At 35.4% G+C, this 27,775-nt stretch overlaps 3 protein-coding genes across 5 annotated transcripts; 1 reads left to right on the plus strand and 2 right to left on the minus strand.

Moving 5' to 3' along the window:
• On the plus strand, positions 347-9,669 carry LOC105168503. Of its 2 annotated transcripts, none has more exons than XM_011088607.2 (5): positions 347-738; positions 846-929; positions 6,898-7,245; positions 8,688-8,906; positions 9,262-9,669. In XM_011088607.2, exons 1-5 carry the CDS (start codon positions 499-501, stop codon positions 9,412-9,414), a joined length of 1,044 nt encoding a protein of 347 aa, XP_011086909.1. In that variant the 5' UTR covers positions 347-498; the 3' UTR covers positions 9,415-9,669. The 2 variants fall into 2 exon arrangements, with proteins under 2 accessions (XP_011086909.1, XP_011086910.1); XM_011088608.2 differs by having other exon boundaries at positions 347-720.
• Positions 18,255-22,040, minus strand: LOC105168505 (protein BREAKING OF ASYMMETRY IN THE STOMATAL LINEAGE). The gene is made up of 6 exons (XM_011088609.2): positions 21,400-22,040; positions 20,889-21,280; positions 20,384-20,748; positions 20,157-20,273; positions 18,889-19,067; positions 18,255-18,486 (listed from the first exon to the last, which is right to left on the minus strand). Exons 2-6 carry the CDS (start codon positions 20,974-20,976, stop codon positions 18,393-18,395), a joined length of 843 nt encoding a protein of 280 aa, XP_011086911.1. The 5' UTR covers positions 20,977-21,280; positions 21,400-22,040; the 3' UTR covers positions 18,255-18,392.
• On the minus strand, positions 22,187-27,597 carry LOC105168506 (D-aminoacyl-tRNA deacylase). Of its 2 annotated transcripts, XM_011088610.2 has the most exons (9): positions 27,336-27,597; positions 26,593-26,773; positions 26,347-26,489; positions 25,002-25,065; positions 24,761-24,813; positions 24,538-24,593; positions 24,164-24,238; positions 23,678-23,866; positions 22,187-22,556 (listed from the first exon to the last, which is right to left on the minus strand). In XM_011088610.2, exons 1-9 carry the CDS (start codon positions 27,573-27,575, stop codon positions 22,469-22,471), a joined length of 1,089 nt encoding a protein of 362 aa, XP_011086912.1. In that variant the 5' UTR covers positions 27,576-27,597; the 3' UTR covers positions 22,187-22,468. The 2 variants fall into 2 exon arrangements, with proteins under 2 accessions (XP_011086912.1, XP_011086913.1); XM_011088611.2 differs by lacking the exon at positions 23,678-23,866.

Here is a 27,775-nt window from a genome sequence, read left to right on the forward strand (position 1 = left end):
GATTTCAATATTAAAATCATAACCCTTAATTTGCAAATTAATCTTAAAATACAATAAATTAAATAATATCATATGATATTTCTGCACCCGAATAATCGTTAGATATGACAAATTAATTTAAAAATTTAGCTAGCCACTTTATTGAGGAGTTGTTCTCCAAAACAGAATGAAGAGTAAATCCACCAAATAAATGAATACTAGGGATTATGCTAAGATGCCACATCCTATTTTGGGGCAAAGTAAGTTTTTAGAGGTGGAAAATATGAAGACTAAGTATTTTGAGGGTGTAAGTGAAATTATCTTAAAGTTATTTAAGACAAGAATCTTGCCCAGGAAAAACATTTCAAAATCAAGTCTCTCCACAGTCTTCAAGAGCACAAACAAAATCAGCCTCTCCACAATATTTGAAGAAATCAAAGAGAAAAAGGATTTTGGTGGGCTGCTTTCAAAATTCTGAGCTGATCCATCGCCATTTTCATAATCAGGGAGAAGAGATCGATGGACGGAAGAATGTATGAACCTCAACAGCAGCATTTGCTAGATTTACAAGACAACAGTGGTTTCGGGTCGGACCCAAAGTCATGGCTCTCCGGCGACGACCTCAGCCGCACACTCTCCTCACTCTCAGCAGCCGCCGCCACCGCCTCTGCTACCGGAAATGTTGACCGCGTCCTGTTCAATGACCTTGTCGAGATGGTCCCCCTTGTTCAATCCCTCATTGTAACCACGCTCATTTCAGTTGTGTGTTTTTTGTCCATTTCTGTTTCTTTTACTTCTTAAACATTGTTGATTAATTTTGCTTTTTCTTTTTTTTTTTCCTTTGGGTTTTTCAAATTTAATATCAGGATAGGAAGGCGAATTCTTCATTTACGAGACGGGGTTCTATGATCTATACCAAGACGCCTTCTAGAGAATCCCTTTACAAGAAGGTAATTTCTTTTCTTTTTTGCCTTTTCTCATTTTGCCTATTCTTTTTTCGTCTATAATAATTGTTTGTCTCTGTTAGCTTATACTACTATATATGTGCGAACCATTCTTTGGTAAATGTGCAAATTTGGGACATTGAATTGCACGGAAATAGATGATGACATTTCCTTCAAGTGCATGTGTTCATCTGGTTGTCGGAGGTTTTTTCTCTTATTGTCTCAGTTATGTATATGCTCTAATGACTGTGCCATTATTGGAGATATGTTTCAATCACAATAGTGACAATTTCAATTAATTGATTTTCCATATATTTTCTCTCAAGATTACACCTTAATGAAATCATAGATTGTTTAACTTGATTAGCTAAAGTATTTAGTTGATTAATCAGTTAACTAGCTATGGAGTCTATATTGTTAGCCATTAGATGTAAATTTGCTTTGTACTGTCAATTTGTTGAACTTCCTGTCCGATTCTTTATTGTTTAACCCTTATAAGTCACACGGATTTGACCACAAACATACCTCTTGGTTTTAATTGCTGAAAAGAGAGTGAAAAATGTTGGCTGTCATTTGTATGCCTCATGTTCTTTGCCTATGCATGGTTAGAATAAACTATAAATCGTTGGGAATGACTAGCACAACCTGTTACACCTAGTTATTTAATGCTGATGATGGAACAACTCTTTAATATAGTGTACTGTGCACATCAGTTGGAATCAATTCTTTGTTTCTTCATTGATCCTTGTGTATTCAGTCCCAAGTGTGAACTCTATATAGGCTACAAGACTTGCACTACTTGCTTGTAAGGGGGAGTTTAATGCTGCACTTCATTTGGAGAACTCCTCACACTTATTCGTGTTCACCACACGCTTGAGTATGTTGGAACCTTCGTTCAGTAGGTTTTCTGGGGAAAGTGTTGGTTACAAAGTGATAAAAGAATAGAAAGGTTTGAAGTTGCTTTTGAGAGTCATAACAAGTATAACATTGCACAAGCCTGGGTGGGGGCAATAAAATGATGGACGAGTTAAATTTTATTGTTCCAATCACAAGAATAGCAAAATGTTGCACCTGCACCTGGAAGAGCTAACTTGAATGATTTTTGTGGCAATAAGAATAAAAGCTCTCTTATGGAGAAGGTTCTCTAATTGATGTTCTGCACATGCCTTAAAGTTTCTGGTAGATTTGGTGAGCATAAAGTGCAGCTTAACCATGGGGTTCTGTTGATAAATTCAAAGTTAGATTGGTGGGCAAGGGTTATGTGTGAAGGTAGGTCTATTAGCTAGGACTTCTTAGAATTTTATCGCCTTTGGTAAGTTGTTGATTCACCATATGACTACAAAGAAGACATTCTAAATAGTGAATTGGTGAATCTATTAGTAAGAGATGTCTCGTACATCCTTGTATGACTTTAAATGTACTCCCTTGTAAGTGGCATGGGTAATTGATTTATCATGTTGGTACCAAATTTAAATACTCTTTACTGATATGTCAAAATATACAAATCTGAAATTAATTAAAGAAGAAATATTTTGCTCATCCATGCTTGGTTTGAGTATAGGTGAAGCAGGTCTCACCTTTTAATAAACTAAAGTTGATTACAATCCACTCCTCTCTGATTGTTGAACTACCAACTCTTCCCCTCCCTTTTATAGTTGCAAAATTCTTCTCTTCAAGTTTACCCATTTCCTAAACGTCCTGTTTCACAAGGGTTTTGCACAAAAGCAATGGTATCGAGCTATCAGCCAAAATAACGTTAATAAGGCTTGAGACTGAAAAAAGGGTATACATGCAAGAAATTTATACAAAAATGGGAAATATGATGAAAAACTTATCTGAGAAAATATATGAAAGAGTTTAGTTGTTCTTGGTTCAAAATTTAGCAATTGGTGGCTATTTTTTTGGCCCTTCAAAATACATGGTCCTTTAAAGGCATCTGGTTCTTGACCTTGACCTCGACATCCACGGCATTTGCGTCCTTAGGAAGAGGCATGACTTTAGCCCTGAAACAGCCATAGTTGAAGATTTAGTGTGATAGTTGCTGGATGAATCATGAGACCTAAATGTACCTGCAGTAACACGAAGCACACGCGACAAAGCATTGGATGGGCTGGGAACAGACTTACTGGGTAACATATGATCACAGACTGGTTAAAGACTATTATCACAATTACATAACGACTTGGCTACTGGTACTTCTTCCCATTGAGATTTCCTAGCTGGGGAGTAACAACTTCATGGGTGATACTATAAGATCTCATTAGTAGCTCCCTCTGGTGAAGCAAAGTGACCAGTAACAGAATGACTATCTTGCTTCAGAGAGAAAAGTTTGCCATATAATTCAAATACTGGAGAGATATTTTTCTCGTAAATGCATGTTGCTTAATGCATCCGGCATATCCTTGCCAGATCCTGAAAACATAACACTAACACTGCCATACTCCTCTATGCCATTCAGAAGCCAAGTCACGACCAAGTAATGCCTGTTGTCACTAGATATGTGTAGCATGTTGGAGTTCGGAGGGCTAAGCTGGATGTGCAATAGTTTGTTCTGGAAACAAGAAAAAGTTTGAACACTTGAGACCAGAGAAATAGTTTCGGCTGTTCAATTTGACAGTTGTACCAAAAGGCACCTTTCTGTTTGGTGATAGATGCCATGATAAAAGAGCTGTGGACAGACAGAGAGGACATAGACAGAGCAAATCAGACAACGTCCACAAGTGAGGTGTTACAGACCTGTGATGAACTCTGGTGGAGAACTTAATAGAAACACTTCAAGATATGAAGCTAACTCAGCTTCCAAACCCAATGGGAGAAAAGACATTGGTGGTTATAACCCAATGCAGATGACGATGGTTAGATTAAACCACTCGGTGACAGCAATGGACCGGGTGGTGGAAGAAAAGGCATGCAACAGTGGCAACAAATAAAGGGAGGGGAGGATAGGTTCGGGGGCAGTGAAGGTAGCCTAGAGGTTCCCCCCCCAACCCCAAAATCCTAAAAAGGAATTTAGAACCTTCTCGATACTATGTCATAATAGAGAAAGTTGAATGTATATTTTATTAAGAACTGTAATCCGAAATATATAGAGTTGAGATTAGTGGTTGGGCACCTTCATAGGTAGAGATACAATTGATCTACCTACAAAGTAAACAAACAATTGAGTTACCTAATATTAGCAAAAAAAAAGTGGAAAAGGTTACAAAATGGTCTAACAATCATAAGATATTATGAAATTATTCGTTGCAAAGGACAAAAGATGTAAAAATACAAGTAGAAATATGAGTCATTTTAAGTTTCACTGTTTATTAAGTCTAAATACACTTACCAAAACTATATAACTATGCATACTATGGTTGCAATGCATGATATATGACCAAATTCAGTAATTTCACATGCTAAGCATTGATAGATATTTTGAATTAATTCTTCTGAGATCAAGCAAAACATGATGATTCTAATCATATGTTCTATTAATATATTCATATTCATAGAATGTATAGGGTGTAACCATACATGTCCGTGAACTTATTTCCTTTAGTCCCTCTCTGCAACACATAAAATAATAATAAAAAAAGAACTCTTTTATTATGAAATGAATCTAACAAAATCCATTTTCCTTATTGTTTAGTTTTCATTTCAGCAACAGCTATGTGCATATCTTTTCATAGTTTTTAAATTTGTAATGTTAAATATAGTAACTTTTAGTAGTATCTTGGTACCTTTTGCTTATTTTATCGTTAATTATTTTAGTTGAACACAATAGCACCAGGATTAATCTTGTCAATATTTGTACTTACGTTGTAAATTCATCTTTCTTCCTGAAGAACTTTTAAGCAGTAATAGGATAATTGGTGAGAAAATGAGAGAAAATTTCTGATATAGATGTGGAATTAGTCAACTTGAATGTCTGTGACTCTTATTAGAGCTCTCTATATGTCCATGACCTATGGTTGAGCAACTCTGAACTTAAGTTTTACATGAGCCTGATTTCATTTATAGTACGAACTTCCAAAGACTTTTAACAAAGAAGATAGACTTTCACCTTTGGAAAGAGTTTGAGATCAGAAAGGATGCCTAGTCTATTTCAAGCTATACCACTTCAAACACATAAAATTCAATTATGGCTCATAGTTTATTCTTTTATATCATTAAATAGGGTTGTAATAGGCATCATAAGGAAAAGTAAAATTAGATGAAGATCACTCTCTTTCCCGACCTTCTAGTGCTTAATGACCGTATTTTGGATCCTTGCTAGATAAACACATCTTTATTTTCAACCACCAATATAACAGTTCGGGTTGCTATATGTTTGCTTCAGTATACCATGTGCATGCATGGAGAGGAATTGTTGAGTCCTGGTGGACCAAGTCAGGAGAGAAATAAATAAGACAACTTTATGTGCTTCAGTTCTTTATATACTCCATAACTCCCTAACTTATTGCACCTATTTGCCTTTTGGATATCTCTAGATGTCTGACTAATTACAGGTACAACCCCTTAGGTTAGAAAAATTAGATCCACCTGGCCTGACTCTACAGCTGTTAGAAAACCCTAACATTCTCCGAAAGGATGATTCTTTACTTCAGAAATATGAATTATATTTTTAACAAAGAATTAGTTTTTTACAAGTCTACATATGTATATTTTAGTTTTTGAAATATTAAAATTACAAATATATTTGTTTTTCCATATACGGCAAAAGTATAAACTAAGTTTTTATTAAATTTTTCATTTTCATTTTGACTCGCAGAGCATTATATAAATTTTATATTTGAGTCTAAATGTAATCTAAAGCTTAGTTGTATACATACATCTATATATATATATATCATAAAGTATGCATGATAAATTAAAAAAGCATGTGTTATAATTTAATCAGGTCAATGTTGCGTCCAAACACTAAATCTTGAGATACTTTTTGTGACATGTTTCTGATTTGAAAACCCGAGGTTTGGTGTACGTTTAACGTGGACTCATTGTCATCCCTATAGCAAACTACAACGGTGATTATTCGCTAAGTTCTAGAATTAACGTTATAAAATCTAAATAAATTTTGAAAAGAGTGGTGCCCACCATCTTTCAAAATCCAAAAAGTGCTTGATTCTAAGATATACAATTTGATTAGGCATTATAACTTTAAGCCCTTATAACATAATGAAACTCCAATTCAATGTTGGGGGAGATTGAATCCGTTGCTTATTTGGGCTCCCCCTTCATTTATGCCCTTCTCCCCATGGATACTTGATTCCTTTTTCTTCATCTTTCTTGACCTAATGCAAACTATTCTTTTATTGAACTCTAAAAACCTCTGAAGCTAATACTGTAAGAAAAGCCCAATTTAAAATAGCATTATTAGAATAGTTGGAAACATTATCCAAATCAGAAAATGTCTGAAACTATTGAGTGGTCTGTTATTTTACTCCATTGACTTATAAAAAATCAACCATATGTGATATCACTACAATATTTTATCAGTAAGCTCTACACACACTCCAAATTATAAATTGAAAACATCACATAAGAAGCTACACGTGTTTGACACCTGAGCGTACCTGAGATTTCCTAACAATTAAGTGTTAGACTTGACTGCTTAAAGTGATTTCACAATTGACCTGTTCGGATACATTGGAATTTTTAAGGGATACATATTATATAAACACTAAATTAAAGTCATTGCTTCCAGAGCTGGGATAAGCATGACTCTGGTAACTTTATTTATATATTCTAGCTGCTGGTATAGAAAGAGAACACAACAAAATTTCATGTGCAGCTTAAATATGAACATCAAATGCTTGTAATTTGTGAATTTGACGAGAGCAAATTCTGAGATTTAGTGTCAAACTTCTCAGTATAAATGATGTTACATATCTATACTGTCCTTCTGTGTTGACTTAAATTTTCAATATGATTTAGCCTGAATGATCAATTTTTCTATGGATTCATGGCTGGTGGTCTAACATATTTGCTTCAGGCAGCTGGACGGAGTGCCACTCTTCCAACAAAAAAGCATAGGGACCAGGGAGACAAGGACCAAAACAGGAATGCAGCCAATAACCAAGATGGTTGTGCTGAGAACTTCTCAGTTTTCTCCTCAGGGACATTGCTCTCTGAAAAGGATAGAGAAGAATTGGTGGCACTGCGGAACCAAGTAGAGGATCTAAAAAGGCAATTATCCGAAAAAGATGAACTTCTAAAATCAGCAGAACTTTCAAAAAATGAGATGGCTTCCCTTTTTGGGAAATTTGATGAACTTAAAAACGAGGCGGCAGAAAAGGACTCACTGATTAAGTCCACGCAACTGCAGCTCTCTGATGCAAAGGTATGAGATATACTCAGACCCAATATGCTCATATAATCTGATATGATTGTCCTCCACCCCCTCGTTTGGCCTTCAACAGCTGATGGATCACTTGCCTTCTCGGTTTATTTATTTTATTATTATCAAAAAATAAAAAAATAATAAAAATATAGTTAAAATAATATATATAACACAAATATATCAAGTGTCCACGCCTTGAGCAAATTTTTTTATTTTTTTTAAAATGACGAGCGTCCACGACCCAAACTGTACGTTAAAAAAAAAAAATTTCTTTTTGCTCTTCTTTCAAGGCTTACCACCAGCCTCCTTGACAAAGATTTTTCTTTTTTATTATTATATTATTATATATTACATTTCCATATATTATATATAATTATTATATATAATATTTAGGGAAAAGTATTGTTTTAGTCCGCTAAGTATGCCTAATTTTAATTTTAGTCCGATAACTATGTCCATTTTTTTTAGATCCAGTAACTTACGAAATTGCTTACTTTTAGTCATCTGGCAGATTTTCGGACAATTTTACCCTATGCAATTTTTGAAAGGCAGTTTTAGTCCATATGCACTCATAGGGGTAAAATTGTCCGAAAATCTGCTAGAGGACTAAAAGTAAGCAATTTCGTAAGTTACTGGACCTAAATAAAAATGGACATAGTTATCGGACTAAAATTAAAATTAGGCATACTTAGAGGACTAAAATAATACTTTTCCCTAATATTTATCTTGCTATATAAAATAATAATTCATTTAAATAAATACATCAATATAACAACGATAATTAAATTGCAATAACTCACATAAAGTGAGACAAAGTAAACAAAATTTTAACTATATTATAGTATTTGTATTAATTGCAATATTTGTAACCATTGATTGTAATTTGTTTAATTAATAAATTTTAACATTGATTATAATTAGAAAAATATATAAATTTATAGTTAAATAATTATAACATATAATATTAATAATATTTGAAGCAAATGTGTAATAATTTTTAAAAAAAATGACATGCTGTCCACAACCCAAACTGTACTTTCTCAAAAAAAAATTTATATTACAAATTTGTGGTGGCAAGCACAAATAATTCAAAATAGGACAGACTGAGTAGCTAGTAAAGCTGATTTGTTGTTTACCTGTTGGGTGTAAATTACTCACTAATTTCTATCATAAGTCCCTTTTCCAGAAACTGAACATTTGAGTGAGTGAAATTTGCTATCCTTTGTTGTTCTGTTCTTGGACCTATGTGTTGTTTGATTCTGTGGTGGGGGGAAGATAAAATATAAATATTTTTGTATGATCGTCATACTGGAGGACGATAGATGTGGTTAGGTTAGAATTCCTCAAATCGGATTATGTATGGCACACGATTTAAATTGTCCTCTCATCCTCTCTCTAAAAATATTTCATATCTAATATTGACGCTTTCAGTATTTTTACAGATCAAGCTCGCTGACAAACAAGCAGCTGTGGAAAAACTACAATGGGAGGCGATGACTTCCAATAAAAAGGTGGAGAGGCTCCAGGAAGATCTAGACAGGGTGCAAGGAGACATATCAGCATTCATGTTATTAATTGAAGGCTTGACAAGGAAGGACTTACCCATTTCTGCTGGAGATTATGATGATGTGCCTTATCCTCTTGATGAGAATGATGACTTCGTAAGTTATTTACCAGTTCACAGCAACTGATACATCTCTTGCTACATCTAACAATGCTAACATCTGTTTCGTATCATCTAAGCTAGAGTAAATTCCTTCAACTTTACATGCATGGATTCTGACTCTTTCTTATAACTAATGTTAATTATTCACGAGTCCTTCTCTATCTGCAGGGGTGAGTGGGTAGGGGTTTAGGTGTAAGTTCTCTAGTGAATTCTTTTACATGGAAATATTGTTCGGCACAAGTTAGAAGTTTGAAGTTAACTAATATTTGAGTTTAACTTGTACATTGTTCCCAGATGTAATTCTTGAGAATTTGTGGTCTGACTATACTTGATTTCCTAAAACTGGGCAGGACTATGAAATGGATATGCAGAAGCTGGAAGCAGCAAGAGAAGCTTATATAGCTGCTGTGTTGGCTGCAAAGGAAAAACAAGATGATCAATCGATTGCTGCTGCTGCGGGTGCAAGATTTCATCTGCAGTCCCTTGTGCTAAAACAGAACTAAGCACACTTTCCCAGCTATGTTACTGGAATATTTGTCGATAGCTTATGAATGTGGTCTGCATACATGATTGGGACGGCCTTGTGTTGATGAGGAGGAGTTGAGTGTGTTCATATTCACTTAAATTGAGTGCTTAATGATATACGTGTTCACTGTATTGCAGTACGTTAAGATGGGGTCATAATTTAACAACATGGAGGTTGATTGCACTTACATGTTATGGATTTGTTCCAATTGCCGTTCACCATTTCACCTGAATTCTTATTCTAATCTCTTTAAGATTATTTTTGGATCTTGGGATTATTAAAAAGGCTGTAAAACGTGATGTGTATTAATAAAATGATGGCCCAAACCAATATGATTGGGCCTTGCTCACTGGATGGCCGAATAAAACCGAGGGCCCAATCACTCTAGCCCACCGACCCGGTCCACTCTAAGGTTTGACCCGGCAGCTCCCTTTTAAATACTCTCCTCTCTCATTCAGCCCTAATTTTCGCCGTCTTCACTATCCCTTCCTCTCCTCTGAACCCTTCGGGTTCTTCACCCTTACTTCGTCTTCTGTAACTCCTATTCTCCAGATAATGGCCGTAAATGAGCCATTAAGTGCTAGCCTTCAGCAAACACCTTAGTGGTTTCCGACTCTAAAGCCTTTGTGGCACGATCCTCGGTGGATTACTGTGAACAGCCTTTGTGGTTGGCCTTTGTGGCCTCGGTTATATCCGTGCAACCGTGAGCAGGGTTGCGGCCTACGGCCTCTCTAGGCCCTGGGTCTTAGGCCTCTGAGCCGACCATTTCTTGTTCTGAAATTGTATTGTTTCGGTTTATTCTCTGTAAGCATTAATTCTTATTCGGTAGGTTTTCTTGTAATTCATTTAGAAAGCCTGTAATATTTAAGTGTTCTGTAATTATTTGTATTGTAACTGTGCCGGAGACCGATCCACTTCTAACAGTGGTATCAGAGCGGGGTTAAGTCTCTGGCCTGAGGCCACTCACGGTAACATCGCTCTAACTCTCTCTCTCTTTATTTTTCCGGTCCCAGTTTCCCGACCCCTTACTGCTAACCTCCCTTGGCCGGGCTCCTGAAGCCGTCGGGTATCTAGTGGAGGCGTAGTTAAGGCCCTAGCTCTATTAACTGTTTTTGTTTACTGTTGAATCTTCTGTGATTGGGAATTTGCTGCTGCTTAATATTTGCCTCTATTACTTGAACTGTGAATTTCTGTGATATTACTGTAACTTGCTAAAATGTCTGGTTATAACTTACAACCATTTGGCGGAAAAACTGACTTTTCTATATGGCAACAAAAAATGAAAGGCATCTTAATACAACAAAAGGTTTTTAAAGCTATTGAAGGAAAATATTCTGAAACTGTTTCTGATGAAAAACGGCTTGAAAATGATGAGTATGCTTACAGCTCTATTATCTTAAATCTGTCTGATTCTGTAATTAGGAAAGTAGGAAAACAGAATACTGCTAAAGAGCTATGGAATAGGTTAGAGGAACTATACACTGAAACTTCACTTCCTAGCAAACTGTTTCTCTTAGAAAAATTTTTCAGATATAAACTGGATGTTTCGAAAAATATTGAGGAAAATGTTGATGATTTTACTAAATTAATTCAAGACATAAAATTGACAGGGGATAAAAATATTGATGATTATACACCCATAGTTTTATTAAATGCTATTCCTGAGTCTTATAGTGATGTTAAAGCTGCAATAAAATACGGACGGGATAATGTGACTTTAGAAACTGTAATTAGTGGCTTAAAATCAAAAGAAATGGATTTAAAAACCAATACTCCTAGTAATAACAACAATGAAGTAAACTTGGTAAGGGGAAGACCTAAAAATAGGAATAATAACCATAACTCGAAATTCAGAAAATACAGTAAAAGTCGGAGTAGAAGTAGGGGAAGAAGTCCGTCTAGAAATAGGCATTATAACAACAATAATAATAAAAGAGATGAAGATAAAAATAAAAAGGACTTTAGGTGTTACAACTGTGGAGGAAGAGGTCATTTCATTAAAGACTGTAAAAAGCCTAAAAAGAACCAACAAAACGAATCTGCTAATGTTTCAGAAGAAACAACTGATAAAGTTTATATGGTGTCTGATGTAAATTTTGTTGAAAACTCCTTAAATAAATCTGAATGGCTTGTAGATTCTGGATGCACGTTTCATATGACACCTTATAAAGACATTTTGACAAATTTTAAAACTGAAAGACTAGGTTCTGTGTCAATGGCAAACCAAAAATTATGTGATGTGCTCGGTTTTGGTGATACCTGTCTTATTTTTGAAAATGGTTCGAAAATAACCCTTAAGAATGTTAGGTATGTCCCTGATCTTGCCCATAATTTGATGTCATGCTCTGCCCTAGAAGAAGAAGGGTTAGAGGGGAAATGGGGGAAAGGGATCATGAAAATTTCTAAGGGTTCCATGACTATTTTCAAAGCAATCAAAAAGAGAAATCTGTATTTATGCACCGTTAAGTATGATTCCTTTTCTGGAAATGTTTTCACAGAAAATAAATCTGAAATTTGGCATAAGAGGCTGGGTCATATCAGCTTTAGAGGGCTTGAGTTGTTACACAAAAATGGTTTTTTGCATGAAAAACCTTCTACTTTAAATTTTTGTGATGATTGCATATTAGGAAAACAACACAAAGTTAAGTTTCCTACTTCCTCATACCCGTCACCCACTTCTTCAAACTGCATTTTAGAGTATGTGCATGCAGATGTGTGGGGTCCTGCTAATATTAGTACTCATGGGGGCAATAAGTATTTTCTATCAATTATTGATAATTATTCTAGGAAAGTATTTGTTTTTCTAATGAAACAAAAATCTGATGTTTTTGAAAAATTTCAGAGTTGGAAAAATCTGGTTGAGAACCAAACAGGTCATAGGCTTAAAGCATTAAGAACTGATAATGGCTTGGAGTTTTGTAACAAACAGTTTTCTGATTTATGCGATAAGTATGGTATTAAAAGACACAAAACCACACCATATACTCCTCAACAAAATGGGGTAGCTGAGAGAATGAATAGGACTTTGTTAAATAAAGTAAGGTGTCTTTTAATCAGTTCTGGTTTATCTAAAACTTTTTGGGGAGAAGCTTTATTAACTGCAGCATATTTGATAAATAGGTCACCCTCGGTGCCTTTACTTGGAAATATTCCTGAAAAAGTTTGGACAAATTCTGATGTTGATTTTACTTCTCTGCGCATTTTTGGTTGTGCTGCTTTCTGTCATTATAATGGTGATAAACTAGATCCTAGGTCCCAAAAATGTGTATTTATTGGTTATCCACCCGGAGTAAAAGGATATAGGCTATGGCTTAAGAATCAACCTGGCTTTAAGGTGATAGTAAGTAGAGATGTGATCTTTAATGAATCAGAAATGCCATGCTTAAACACTTCCTCTAAAAATTCTGAAGATTTTAATATTGAAAATACCTTTAATAAGGTGGAACCTGGTAATGAGGATAACCAACAAGGGGAAGAAATAGTAAATAGAGAAGAAAATCAAGAAAATCAGGAAGAACACAATGATGAAGAAATTGAAAATGAAAATCCAAATACCTATCAGCTAGTTAGAGATCGAGTACCTAGGGAACGTAGGATTCCCTCTAGGCTTAAAGATTATCATTTAGCTCTAAATGTTGAAAACTTAGAACCAAGTACTTATGAAGAGGCTTTAGAAAGTACAAACTCTAAAGAATGGATAACTGCTATGAATGAAGAAATAAAAGCCTTAAAAGAGAATAACACTTGGGTTCTAGTTTCAAAACCGAAAAATGCTTCTATAGTCGACTGTAAATGGGTTTTCAAAATAAAAGAAGAAAACAATGTCAAAAGGTTTAAAGCAAGACTTGTAGCAAAAGGTTTTATTCAAAAAGAAGGCATTGATTTTACTGAAATTTTCTCTCCTGTGGTTAAGTTTACTACTGTTCGAATCTTGCTTGCCTTGGTTGCTCACTTTGACTGGGAATTAAAACAGATGGATGTAAAGACTGCATTCTTGCATGGAAATCTAGATGAACAAATTTACATGTCTCAACCTCACGGTTTTGTTGATAAGAAAAATCCAAAACATGTATGCTTGCTCAAAAGATCCTTATATGGTCTGAAACAATCCCCTAGGCAGTGGAATAAAAGTTTGAATCAGTTCATGCATTCTTTGGATTTCAAAAACAGTGCTTATGATCCATGTTTATATTTCAAGCATGAAAACAATGTGCCACTATTTCTTGTCTTATATGTGGATGACATGTTAATAGCTAGTCCTAGTCTTGATATGATTAAAAACTTACAGCATCATTTATGCAAGAACTTTGAAATGAAAGACTTAGGAAATGCAAAGAAAATACTTGGTATGAACATAGAAAGAAGCAGAACCAAGTCAACTATTTTCTTAAATCAAACCTCTTACATTCAAAGCATTCTTGAAAAATTTTCAATGGAAAACTCCAAACTATCCTCTGTACCACTTGCAGCACACTTTCAGTTAAGCAAAGATCTATGTCCTAAAACAGAATCTGAAAAAGATAAAATGAAAAATGTGCCCTACTCAAATGCTATAGGTTCTGTCATGTATCTAATGGTAAGTACTAGGCCAGACATAGCATATGCAGTTAGCTGTTTAAGTAGGTATATGTCCAATCCAGGTACTTCCCACTGGGAAGCAGTGAAATATCTGTTTAGATACTTGAATGGTACTAAGAATGTTGGAATAACCTTTTCTAAAAATTCTGATGGTGTGGAACTTAAAGGATTTGTGGACTCTAACTATGCTAATGACAAAGATAGTAGAAAATCAACTACCTCCTATATCTTTACACTGTGTAATGCCTGCATAAGTTGGAAATCACAACTTCAAAGTATTGTAGCTCTTTCTACTACAGAAGCTGAGTATATAGCAACAACTGAAGCAATAAAAGAAGCATTATGGTTAAAAGGCTTAATTTCTGAAATTGGATTTCTGAAGAATAAACTTGTTGTTTACTCTGATAGTCAATCTAGTATTCAGCTATGTAAAAACCCAGTCTTCCACTACAGAACCAAACACATAGATGTTAGATATCACTTTATTAGGGATGTTATTAACAATGGCATAATCAATCTTGAGAAAGTAAAGTGAGAAGAGAATCCTGCAGATATGGGAACTAAATGTTTAGCAATAGAAAATTTTAAAAATTGTCTTGATATGCTACATCTATAAACTGTTGTTCCTTAACCTTTCTTCTTGCAGGAAAAGGAAGCTATGGCAATGATGACAGCTTTTTGACCCACCATCTTGGTTTGGACCAAGGTGGAAAATATTAATAAAATGATGGCCCAAACCAATATGATTGGGCCTTGCTCACTGGATGGCCGAATAAAACCGAGGGCCCAATCACTCTAGCCCACCGACCCGGTCCACTCTAAGGTTTGACCCGGCAGCTCCCTTTTAAATACTCTCCTCTCTCATTCAGCCCTAATTTTCGCCGTCTTCACTATCCCTTCCTCTCCTCTGAACCCTTCGGGTTCTTCACCCTTACTTCGTCTTCTGTAACTCCTATTCTCCAGATAATGGCCGTAAATGAGCCATTAAGTGCTAGCCTTCATATATGGCTCGGACTTGCTGGTTTGAGGTTAACGAACAGATTCTCTTCTCCCCCTTTCTTCCTCCTTAAACCCTAAAGCCTTTGTGGCAAACACCTTAGTGGTTTCCGATTCTAAAGCCTTTGTGGCACGATCCTCGGTGGATTACTGTGAACAGCCTTTGTGGTTGGCCTTTGTGGCCTCGGTTATATCCGTGCAACCGTGAGCAGGGTTGCGGCCTACGGCCTCTCTAGGCCCTGGGTCTTAGGCCTCTGAGCCGACTAATTTCTTGTTCTGAAATTGTATTGCTTCAGTTTACTTTCTGTAAGCATTATTTCTTATTCGGTAGGTTTTCTTGTAATTCATTTAGAAAGCCTGTAATATTTAAGTGTTCTGTAATTATTTGTATTGTAACTGTGCCGGAGACCGATCCACTTCTAACAATGTGTTTAAAGAAAATTAAGCTTATAGTCAGTATTTGAAGCGAAAAGATTGCTTTCTTTTAAACGTTTAAGATTCAATTTGCATTGAGGATAAATCATATTCATTTCATCTCGTCTCGTGAAATATTTTGATCCGATATGTGATTGTTCGTGAAATATTTTTTGATTGGATATGCGATTGTCTATGAGAAATTTTCAAATTATATTTTGAACACATTTCGCTATTTTAAAGAATATACAATGTGGGATGTAATTATTACATTTTCTGTCTTGCATAATACTTTTTACAAACATGGTAATTATTATTATTATACATTTATATCGTATTCAATCGTTTGCTACAAAAAAAATCAGTTCAATCAAATTCGTTTCATCTTATTCTTTTTCCTATAAGATGAGATGAAACACGGTGACCACAAATAATCACTCTTATTTATTTGGTTGATAGGGTTACAATTGAGAGGGTTGAATTATCCTTCAACCGATTTGGAATTCAACCCGATTCCACTAATAATACAATTTTTTTAGAATTAAGATTAATTTTGAGGGTTGTGATAACCTCTTCAAAAACTAAAATAAATACTATTAGTAGAAATTCTCAGTCTCCAACTAATAAATGCCTAACCATTACCAAATTGAATATTGGCGCCAATGTTGAATTTTAAAATTCAAATTCAATTATTTTATTATTATTTTTACATAAATACCATTTATTTTTCTTTTTATTATTTCCAACAATAACAAGGAGAAATTATTTTAATAATGCAAAAAAAAAAAATTACAAGAATAGGGTGATTTTGGAAGTGTTGAAAAAGTAGGCAGCGAATCGCGGTGCTGCAATTTTTATATATAAAAATAAATTTACTAGCACCATGATTTTGAATTGCGGTGTTGGTTAAGATATTGAAAAAAAAATTGTTGGTCAAAACAGCCAGAAAATGTAGGCTGTTTTGCTGCAGTGGCAGCGGTGCTATAGCAATGCCCTGATTTGACAAGGGGAATGCTCACCCTTATTTAAGGCTGAGCTCTCAATTTGAAGTGTGTTCAACAAAGTGAAAAAATTTGAAGTGTGTTTAGCAAAGTGTATTGAAATTTGAAGTGTGTTCAAAGTGAAAAAATTTCAAGCATTGAATTTTTTTTTTTTTGAGTGAAATTATGATAAATTTTATTCCCATTGATATAAGTGTGTTGTACGGACAGCCAAATCATCGATATGAAGATGTGTCTGGAGCTTCGAATACAACTTTATATGTATGACGCGGTGATATATCTTTTTTTCGTGTCCTTCAACGTCACGTTCGTGTTCTGCAGGTGCTACAAAATGTGGGATTTTTGAAAATTTTACAATGTGGTCATATTGAGATTGACACACCCCTTATTACTGCATTAGTTGAGAGATGGCGTCTCGAGACGCATACTTTTTATTTCTCGGTTGGTAAGGCAACTATAAGACTGCAAGACATCACTATCATCTGGTCACTCTCAGTGGAAGGTAATCTTATTACCAGAATAAATACAAGATGTACTACTTAGCGTGGTAAAATTATTGCCATCAATGGTTGAGATTTCTGTAAAATGAAAATTCTTTTAGATGGTTTAGGATAAAACTAACAGTTTTATATGAGTGATTGCTTCAAAACACGTGTGACGATGATAGCGCGTTCGAGCCTATATTACAGGAGGTGGTGTATATGTGTCATGTGCATTATTGGTGGATATTATGACCTGAAGCTACGGGTAATACTATGTCGCTATTGTATCCACAATATATGGAGGACATTCATGAAAGTACCTCAAATTGGGGTTCAACAGTGTTGGCGCATCTGCATCGGGAGCTGTGTACTACATCACAACGAGAGAAAACTAATATGGACGATGCCATGCAATTATTACAAATATGGACATGGTCCAACATCATAACACTTGCACTGATTCCCTCTAAATAGATCGCGGTGCCAAGCAGATTTTTTTTAATAGCTTAACTAGCACCTCGATTTTGCTGGTAATATTTTTTTATAAAAAATGGCAGCACCGCTGTTTCGTATCGCGGTGTTGTCTACTTTTTCAACACCTCCAAAACCACCCCATTCTTGTAAATTTTTTTTTTACATTATTAAAATAATTTTTTTCAATAACAAATAGATAATTTAATATAAAATAAGAGAAACATCTAGCTCGAAATAGACTATCATTCTGCATTTACCAATATTTTAAATTTGAACTGCACGAATCAATCCAATTTACCAACTTCTCAATCCCACCCTATATTTTAAAATTGAATTTGTTTTGGTAGGTGAGGAGAAAATCGCCTCCTAACACTGTGAAAAAATGGATTATTACGTATCAATATAAATGACTGTAATTTAAAACTTATGAAAAAATAATATTATCTGCCACGGTAAAACATACCATATGAAAACTTAAATTTTGGGAACGATCAATCAACATTTGATATGATTTTAGTTATGATCAAAATATTTAGCATAATTTTTACTGATAGTTAATGTTTTGGTCTCGTCTGTAAAATATATTATACAATTGTGATTAATTAATATTTTACATGATTTTTTACTTGTAATTATGATAATTAATCATGATAAAAGAAAAAAGTTATATTTCTTTTGATTTGTTCATAAGAAGTAAGACTCAAAGCCTTTCTGCCTGACCAAATTCCAAGTATAATAAATAATATATATGAGTCATAGAATTCAAAATATATGCGTGTATGACTTCTCCATCATTATTCGCATAATCTTCTGTCATCAAAACTAAAGTATTTTTTGATTCATTAGATTTTCTATTTGGTATTCTACATAAATTTAACATTTAAAGATAAAATTGTACTCGCGCATGTTTATTTTACTAGTTTATAGAAAAGAAGAAAGAAGAAAGAAACAGAACTACAGAAACACCATCGCTATAAAACAAAAAGAATCAATAACACTATTTGATGTGTTTAGAATCTGCAGCAGTGTAGGCACACACTTGGGGCCTCTTGGCTCTGCGTTTTGGGCATATGAACTGGGCTGCCTGTCCATTCAATCCCCAACCTGCATGCAGATTTAACATGTTATCTTCCATTAGCTAAAGATCAAACAATAACAATGCTATCCTGGTGAATTACATCGACACTTTTTGGGTTTAGATTTTAATATACAACAAAATTACAGGTACCTCTTGAGGGGGTGTTGGTGTAATAATTTTTCAGAGGTTGTTTGTGTAAATTTTTTATTCTGAATAGGGGGTAAAATTATAATTGCAACTACAATTTTAAGGGTCGTACTTGCAATTTTGCAAATAGCAGGGGATGTTTGTATAAGTTTTTGTCCGTGTAGGGGTGTAATTGTAACTACAATCTCAAGGATTGTACCCGTAATTTTGCAAATGATATCAAGTGTTTGTGTATTTGAATTTAATCTTAGAGTGTTAATGTAAGGGTATATAAGACTTACACTGGGAAGGCAAAAGAGCTTGTGCTGGTATCTGATAGAGTAGAATCACAAGACTCAAAGGAGTCCATTTTACTTGCACTTTGCTGCTGCTCAATAGGGTTGTTGATCTCTTTGATTCCATCAACAGATTCAGGACCCCAAGCACTCTCCATTTCCTTGCTTCTTTCTTCCTCATCATCCTGCCACACCACTCCACTGTTAGTCTCTTCATCATATTTTAACTCCCTTTTTTGTTTATTTTTGTAAAATTATCTATGGGTAAATTACACAAACACCCCTTGAGATTAGACCTAAATACACTAACACATTCTGTCTTGTGCAAATTACCTTTACATCCCTTGTGATTGTAGTTATAATTACAAGTACATCCCTTATTTAAAGGCAAAAGTTTATACAAGCACCTCCTAAAATAGTTCAACTAACACCCTTTAAAGTGGTGTATCTGTAATTTTACAAAAGTCATTGAGTGTAATGTACTTTATCTGCACGGGCCGGCATTTTGCAGAGGTTTCTATCCATACTTATGTGATTCCTGTTGAAGCATACTCTGGAGTAGGTGAAGGGAGAATGATTTTAAAGCAGACTCCCCGTTCATTAGATAAAAAAGATCACCAAGATTTTGTGACCTGCCTTTGTGTGGCATCAATTTAATTTACCCAAATATACTATTGTACCCTTGCTACTTCACAAGTAACCATTGAAAATAATCATATAGCCTCTACGCGGTGTGGTGAAAACTACTACTTTACCTTTGTTAATTTTGTTTTAGAAAAAACATTTGAGAAAATATAAAATTATTTGAGGACCAGTAAAGTAAATAATCAATAGAGTATATTAGTCCATAAAAATATTTCAGAAATTTCTAAAAAATATATGAAATTATAATCATACTCTAAAGGGTCTTTTGATCAATTCATAAAAAAATCTAGATATAAACCAAACGTATGCTAACAGAATGGTCTCATTGTTAGACTTACACTAAATTAAGGGAGTATTTGTAAGAAGGTATTTATAAATACGCTAAATTTTCGGGAGGGTATTGTAATTTAGCCCCTTTTTTTATGTGTGTGCGTAAAGGAAACTTTTTGCCTATTTCAGATGCAGCCTATTGCATGTAACCTACCAATTGTTTTACCATGCTAACTTGTGACAACCATGTTTGGTAACTACGTGCATTAGGCGTCTCTCATATGTCCTTCTCAGTGTAAACTTAAAGCAAACTAACAAGAGAAGGGATTAAGTTTCTTCTTTTTCATGTGGGACTTAACCTTAATCTCCAAGCTGGGAATTTCATCCTGACTTATCTGAGTATCTCCATCGTCGCGACCGATCATTCCTCCTTTTCTTGAATCCCGAGAAAGCCCAACACGTTCACTGTAATTTAGCTGCTTCTCCAAGAGGAAATTCAACCACAATATGTGATCAACAGAGAGATTTTCAATCAAGAAAATTTGGTAATGATATGCATAAAACAAGGAGCATTCTCACTGATCACCTTCCTATTAATAGGCCTTAAATCTGCTGCAGCAGCAGTAGTACTGGTGGTGTTTTCATGTTCATCACTCTCATCATATGCTTCTGAGGACTTTCCTTCACCTATCATATGGATTGCACCGTCCTCTCTAAAGCAGAAAACTATGTAATCTTCCTCAGCAAAACGCGGCTCGTCTAGCCTCCCGCCTCTGCTGTTGGTCAACGATGAACTTTGGACTGATGATTCTCCTCTGTCTTCGCTGCAGGTTCTGTCGACAATTGATGTTTTTCTGCTCGTCCTGTGGCCTCGAACAGCACGTTTAGAGTTAAAATCGGCGCTTTCATTCAAGGTTTGAGACGGTTTGCAGCGGATGTCGGATTCTTCATCTGAAATGGAACAGAAGAGGGGTTGAATCAGAGGATATGTAGATAATCCACTCATATAGACATAATTAAGTAAAAACAGACAAGAAATGAATGCTCATTCTGAGAGCATGCAATAGAGGGTTCTGATGAGTTGACTATACCTAAAGGTAACCGGCAAGCGTAGAAACATGATGCAAAGTCTCTTACTCTGCATCGGAAAAGCCTTGGAACTGTGCAAGGTGAGCTCATTCTCAGTGTGTGTTGTGTGTGTGAAAAATGAAGTGTAGTGGAGGAGAGTGGTGGAGAGAGAGAGAGGGAGAATTGGAAATTTTAAAATTTTGAAAGATAGGAGAGATTGTGGCATTAACAAGGGGAGTTACAACGTTGGTGTTTATGTTATATTAGAGCAGTTATGGTGTTTCTGGGCATACATGGAATGGGAATAAAATGTGGAGATTTACAAGGGAAACTATCATTATGGACGTTCCTCCCACTTGCTAAATATGCTCAAATTCAAATCCATTCCCCTTCTGCAACAAAATATACAATTTTCCTGGATAACAACTTCAACTCAATCAGCCTTCAAATACATAGAAGAAAGGAACTTCGCCAAAGAAATTTCAACTCTTTATGGATGGAAAGATGGAAGCAGCGTTAGGATGGCAACGGTACCTCAATCGCGTTCTTTAATACTTGACGGGCACCAACTTTTCTCAGAATGCTCATCCACTTCAGCCCACAACATCAGCAATGCTGTAAAAACGGATACTTACTCGTCACACATAGAAGGCATCCGAGTGTAATATTATGATCATGATGTGCTCGACCTACAAAATCAAGAATAGGATTGGAAAAGGAAAACCAAACTGCTGAATATTGGCCACTGAAGCATCGTTTGAGCTCAATTCATTAACTATAACGGGCCAGGCTCGACCACCTTCTTTTAGTTAGATAAGATTTGAAATTCAATTCAAACTTTTGCTGAGCGTGACTCATTTAATACTTAGATCAGTCTCAAGTACAATTTAAAACTCAGAAAGTTTAATTCATTTATGCCTGCCCTGAAAAGAATACAAATAAAAATTTGCTCTAATTTACTCGTGCAACCCACCAATTCGGAGCATATATATCTCTAGAGGACCAGATAAGGATGGGTATCTCAGAGTATATCATGAACAAGAACATAATTGCCTGCAACAGTTACAAGTGAGGGGATTTATATAAATCTCTGCTTGAATTGGCAGATGTGAGAGATTGACATTTCAGCTCATGCCTCCCGTGGCTTCGTAATATTGACTACTATTAATATGCTGAAGGTCCTTGGAATTTCCTGTGCTGTTTTCTTTAACTGCCCTTCTGTAATCTTGTCCGTATGTAAATTTGATCAATTGTCACACTACTTAGCTTGATTTCCAGAGAATAACTGCATACTCATTACCAACCTTACCAATCTTGGGGCTACCACAGTATTATCAATACATAAATCAACCAGGTTCATCACTTACGTGTGACCAGATAACAAAAACCACGGAAGCCAATTACAAAGATAAAAGAATGAATATAGAAGTACTAGGACATGATGTTTCTTGAATCTGAAGAGTCGTTCATGATAATAGGAGCAACATCCTTCAATTGTGGCTTAATGAGGCAGAAATGAGATCCCGCGATGCTAAAGTGAGGTTTTATCCAATGTTCAAAACAATAAGGCAACTGGGCAAAAGCAATTTGCAGTCAGCAATTTTTAGCAGAAGTCACCGGGCTTGCCGATTTGTATGCCCTGCTCTGCTAGGAATCCAATAATTGCATTTTTCTGCCAACTTTTGAAACTCCTGCATTCACCAAACCGACTTTGGCTTAAAAAGATAACCAGCTCTTGGAGAGCAAATAATAGTGAAAACAGCATTATATACAACACAGATGAAAATATCAAGTTGGCATTTTATGTGGCTTTTAGCAAGGAGGCTTGAATGTACTAGAAATGCTACATTATTTGAAAAGTAGCATTTGTTTTTGAGGCAGCAAGAGGTATATATTGGTGACAATAAATAAAACCCCATCCATCCACAATGGTCAAATTGATAAATTGCGCTGACCCCTTTCCATAGTACATAAACAGGTTAAATGCAACAGAACCCCATAATACTAACAGACAAAAAGCCCCTGTGGAAAAAGAAGAAAGAGCAACGCAACCCCTTGAACTTTTGAGAAAAGTCAATGCGAGGTTGCGAGGTTCTTTTCTAAGAGTTCAAGGGCTGCGTTGTTCAAGAATCACCAAAATAATGACAACCTGACTTTTGCAAGGGGGTAGTTGACTTATTCAGATAACATACCCTTATTGCAGTTTTGTAAGAGCTATGTTCAACTTCAGGATATTTATTAGTCACTTAAATTTATTCTTTTTCATCATTTAAGAAATTTTACAAACATAAAATTGTAAGTAAACAATGTATAACATCACACATAGACACAAATTGATATGAATTGATCCATCATTTGAACTAACTATCTTGACTCGACTTAGGAGATGTATGGATTAAGTTCAAAAACATTGATTAGTGGGTTAGGTAACAAATCTCCAATATTATGGCTCCACTCATGTCCATTATTCTCAACACCGTCACAATGGGTTTAGTCAGTATGAAGCAAGAAATCAACACTCAATAAACCACCTACAAGCCATCGCTTAAATGTATTTTGCATCACTTGTGAGACATCGATTTCTATGCTTGTCCAAAGAAGAGATTTACTATGGGATTATCTCTTTACACGTTGGCCCATGAGCATACCTTATAATTCAGCTTCTAGAAGCTATAACAATTTGTGTGTATCAAGTAATTTGTTCGGTTTTACTTTTGCCCAATATTGTTCATGTTCTTAGCCAAATTAGTAATGAACGATTTGTTCTTAAGTTCCGTTTGTAAATATCATTTATTGGAGAAGCATGACTAACTTGTGGTCCAGATGAGCCAGAACTTCTCCCCCTGGAAAAGCTTCTTTTGTTGTCTCAAATGAAACTTTGATTGCTTCTTTCCAGGTCCCCCCCACACCTTGCATGCCTTTGTGGGATTTTGATTGACCTGGATCCACCATTGGCAATGAATATCCTGAAAGAAGGTGGCCTACCCAAACACCATCTTTTCTGAAATAAAAAATAAGTTTTTAATCAATCCTGGAATTGATTGACTTAAAAGTCCATTTTGCCACACACATAGGGAGATAGAGAGATGGAAACCGAGAATCTCAAGGTACGTACTAACACAAGTCCATTGTTTACTGAATTTTCTTTCATATTTTTTAATGAAAAGACAATACTTCAAACTTTCAACAACTGTAGTTTCTTTTTTCACTGTAGTCATATTAAAGTACCTGCGCAAGCAGGTTCCCCTAAAAAATTCACATCAAATCACCTAAAGAACGTAGGACATTAACAACTTACAGGACGATATCCATATGCCTTGGTACATAATGTCCACCACCAATTCCAAGGAGAACTTTGTTTTGTCCAGCGTTCCTGTAGCATTAAAAGTGTATTGAGGAATAGAAAGAGGCATAAAAGAAGATAATAAACAGTTCATGTAGGCAGATCCTCTCAATTAAACTTTGATAAAGCTTCAAAACTATAACTATCCCGAGTTTAGTGATTGACAGATGCAGAAGGCTTGAGGGCCCAAACAATGTTTATACTCAAAAATGGGTTCAGTATACCTAACAGGGTTTGTTCAAGGAGCCACATATTACATTAGATCAAGCTTTTGCCTTTAGAAATTAGAATTTAATTTCATATCATGGCAATGTTTTGGCAAGGATTACCTGCTCCAGTCTCCTACTGCAGTTCCTTCTCCAAGCCCTAGTCCTTCCCATACAAGCTTTAATGACACAGCAAATACACAATGGGTCAACAAATCCCTCTAAACAAAAATGATCACGATCTCATTCAATAACCATTTTATTTCGCTCTTACACCAAATATTATAACATCCGACTTCTACAGTGTTTTTTATCCACTCATGTTCCAGTTAAAAGGGTACCCAACTAAAGCAATGGCTTGTGCAGCATCCTGCCTCTTCCAGTATTCTTCTGTACTACCTGCAATGATACAAGTAATGGTAATTGATAAGGTATAAAGGCTAGAGAAGAATACAATAATAACAAATGTAAAGTAAAACTTCTGTTTGCTATCACCCTAAAATGAGATATAACTGAAGTAAACAACTATATGAAGAGGTGATTATAAATATTAGTAGCTGTTCAGGGCTTGGAAATAAGACTAATACCAATCTCTACAAACATAGTAGGTGAGTGAATTTCCGGGCCATGATGAGTTGCTTCCAATGTGATCTACAACAAGATGAGCAAGAGGGAAACTTCATAGGTATATGTTGTATAATGACATCAACTTTACATGAGATCACTGGATACGATGCCATTAGACCAGAAGACATGAGTCAAATAAGAGAACTATGGTAATGTAAATGATCTCGAGGCCTTCTTTTTCCATTGCTTTATTTGTTTAGGTTCTTTTTCCAAAACCTTTTCACGCTAAGAGATCCATAAATGTCTATTATTGAGAATGCAGATGCATAACAGGGTGTAATTTGGGTTTACTATATTACTATAACTATACGGCTTTTAAAATGAGTTACTATCTGATGTCTGTAACCGCATTATCTTTGATTTGATATGGTAGGATATTTGATGAATGGGAGTCTTTTGCTGTTCGGGTAAGCCTCACTATTTGTCATTCGGAATAGTGAAATGAGGGGTTATTCTAACAACTAACATAAAGGTGTGAGATATGATGCAATTCTGGGCCATTATGAAAGAAACTTTAAAGTTCATTGCATAACTTGGAAGATGCGATGAAGATTGAATAGGAGACATCTGACTCAGCTTTGAGACGGGTAGTGATGCTAGGTCTACTTCATTCCTTTTCCGCAGACATTATACATTTCATTGATAACTTTGATGATGTTAAGTGAATTGCAGGCCTTGAACCATTACGAGCTGGATTGAAAATTAAGGTATACCAAACAAGACAAGACAAATGTCATCTTCCACATTCATGAGCTAGAATAAATAAAGATCACCAAATATGCAAAGATTTACCCTAAGAACAGCTCCCAGTTGTAAAGGACAATTTATATGTTTACTAAATATCTAGATCTCACATGATTCTGAAAACAGAATACCCATACCTTACGTTTCATCTCAAATGTTTGACTAGAGGAAAATGGAAGACTCCCAGAAGTACCAAAAGAGATGAAAAGAAAAGCCCTAAGATAACTATCACCAAAGAATGCAGTTTACATATTGTATGACCATGGAAATATAAGAGGAGTTCAGCAAATCCAGAATTTTAATAATTCCTTAGCTCATGATAAAAATATTTACCACATCCAACATATAAGAAGAGTCATTTTTCGTCCGTTATAGGTTTACGAATGGCCATATAGTTTCAAACGTGATCAATGCGGCATTTGTTTACGTAAAATTATGGTATGAAAGATCTCATTAGAGTTGCTAATTTACGGAGATGATTTACCATATAAATAGTTGTAACAAACATATAGAAACTAAAAAATTAATTCCACGATTAACATGCATAAAAAGTTCCATCACCTCAAATTCAGGAATCAGATTATGTGATTCAGCAATAGATTTCAACAGCCTGAGCCACGGTCCTATACGTGGATTAGGCGGTGCAGCCCATCCAGGCTTCCCACCAGCTGGTGGTACATCCCCTACTTGTAGATGGGGTACTCCTAAATGTAAGAAGCATCAGGACTTAATACTCGTCACACGTTGCCAAGAAATTGAGGATCAAGCCAACAAGTTGGCCCTCACAAATAGAAAATGCAAGCGTACCAATAGGATGGATTGTAAGCGCAGGACGATTGGAGACCGCTGTGTGCCTACTAAGGAAAATAACCTCATTAACGACCTCACCAGTGGCCTCCTCCCATCTCCTGTCCAAGTGATCCTCTCGTACAATACTTCTATCATGCTTCAACAGCCTCACTTCCTTGTTCACAAAACTTGAGATACCCTAAACTCAAACCACAAATTTTTTTTCAAAGATTTTAGTAAAGAAAATCATAAAAAACCTTCATCATCTACACTTCACCCAGTGAGGCAAGTAGAATCGCACTCGCCTCAACATCAAACTATCAATAGTTTATATGTAAATTACTTGGAGTAAGAAAAATTTACATTTTTCAAATTTAAAGGCACTCTCCCATTTGAATCAAAATATCTTTATTACACCCAAGATTACAAGTTTTAGCTCCATCCCTACATGTACTAAGCTAAACAACAACACGAAGGTCTAATTTCTCAGCATCCCATCTTCACAATTCTTGTTTATTTACCATCAGCACAACAGAAACCACCTTCTGAATCCATTTAAAACTGCAGTTGACAGAAAAATTAATCTAAAATCTGGCTAACCCTCAATCATCAGAGGTTCATCTTGATCAAACAAAATAACCAATCTTGAAAAAGTAGGCACATATAGTTTCTTTCACTGGTCATGAATAAAAGAACCCATCTCTTCATACATCATGGAATGATCAAATTATGAACAAGATAACAAGCATGACAACAGAAACCTGGAGTGAAGGGCCAGGCTGCCAGCCGGGCATTGACAAGAGGGCGGAGGCCGGGCCGACGGATGCTGGGTCGACGGTGGTGGCCACAACCAACGTCACCATCTCTCTAATACTGGTTGTGTAAGTGTTTTTCCCGCTGGAGTTTGCAATATACCCACTGTTGAATCTTGTAGCTGCTGCTCTTCTACAATGGCCGAAATCTATGAGCCTCACTCTCGCTAGAAGACCAACAAGAGTCATTTTCACAAACGAAAACGATAATAAGTGCAGCAAAAATATTTTATTTATTTTCCTAGGTATAAGTCCATTTATAATATTATCAAAAAAATTCTTTTAAATTTATAATATTGATATAAGTTAAATTTCATCCAACTCCCATAAAATTCAATAATTATAAGTACTTTATCATGATTTAAGAAATTATTTGATACCTTTAATAT

This window comes from Sesamum indicum, linkage group LG8 (assembly GCF_000512975.1).
Source record: "Sesamum indicum cultivar Zhongzhi No. 13 linkage group LG8, S_indicum_v1.0, whole genome shotgun sequence".
Classification (NCBI taxonomy): domain Eukaryota; kingdom Viridiplantae; phylum Streptophyta; class Magnoliopsida; order Lamiales; family Pedaliaceae; genus Sesamum; species Sesamum indicum.

What these genes read in the sequence shown, in the direction of transcription:
- LOC105168506 (XM_011088610.2), bottom strand. Translation starts at nt 27,575, where the DNA reads ATGACTCTTGTTGGTCTTCTAGCGAGAGTGAGGCTCATAGATTTCGGC. An exon ending in AGCCTGGCCCTTCACTCCAG is followed by an intron (nt 26,774 to 27,335) that starts GTTTCTGTTGTC and finishes GTTTGAGTTTAG; the next exon opens with GGTATCTCAAGTTTTGTGAA. An exon ending in GCTTACAATCCATCCTATTG is followed by an intron (nt 26,490 to 26,592) that starts GTACGCTTGCAT and finishes TCTTACATTTAG; the next exon opens with GAGTACCCCATCTACAAGTA.
- LOC105168505 (XM_011088609.2), bottom strand. Translation starts at nt 20,976, where the DNA reads ATGAGCTCACCTTGCACAGTTCCAAGGCTTTTCCGATGCAGAGTAAGA. An exon ending in CGCTTGCCGGTTACCTTTAG is followed by an intron (nt 20,749 to 20,888) that starts GTATAGTCAACT and finishes GTTCCATTTCAG; the next exon opens with ATGAAGAATCCGACATCCGC. An exon ending in TAAGGCCTATTAATAGGAAG is followed by an intron (nt 20,274 to 20,383) that starts GTGATCAGTGAG and finishes TTGGAGAAGCAG; the next exon opens with CTAAATTACAGTGAACGTGT.
- LOC105168503 (XM_011088607.2), top strand. Translation starts at nt 499, where the DNA reads ATGGACGGAAGAATGTATGAACCTCAACAGCAGCATTTGCTAGATTTA. An exon ending in TTGTAACCACGCTCATTTCA is followed by an intron (nt 739 to 845) that starts GTTGTGTGTTTT and finishes ATTTAATATCAG; the next exon opens with GATAGGAAGGCGAATTCTTC. An exon ending in GAGAATCCCTTTACAAGAAG is followed by an intron (nt 930 to 6,897) that starts GTAATTTCTTTT and finishes TATTTGCTTCAG; the next exon opens with GCAGCTGGACGGAGTGCCAC.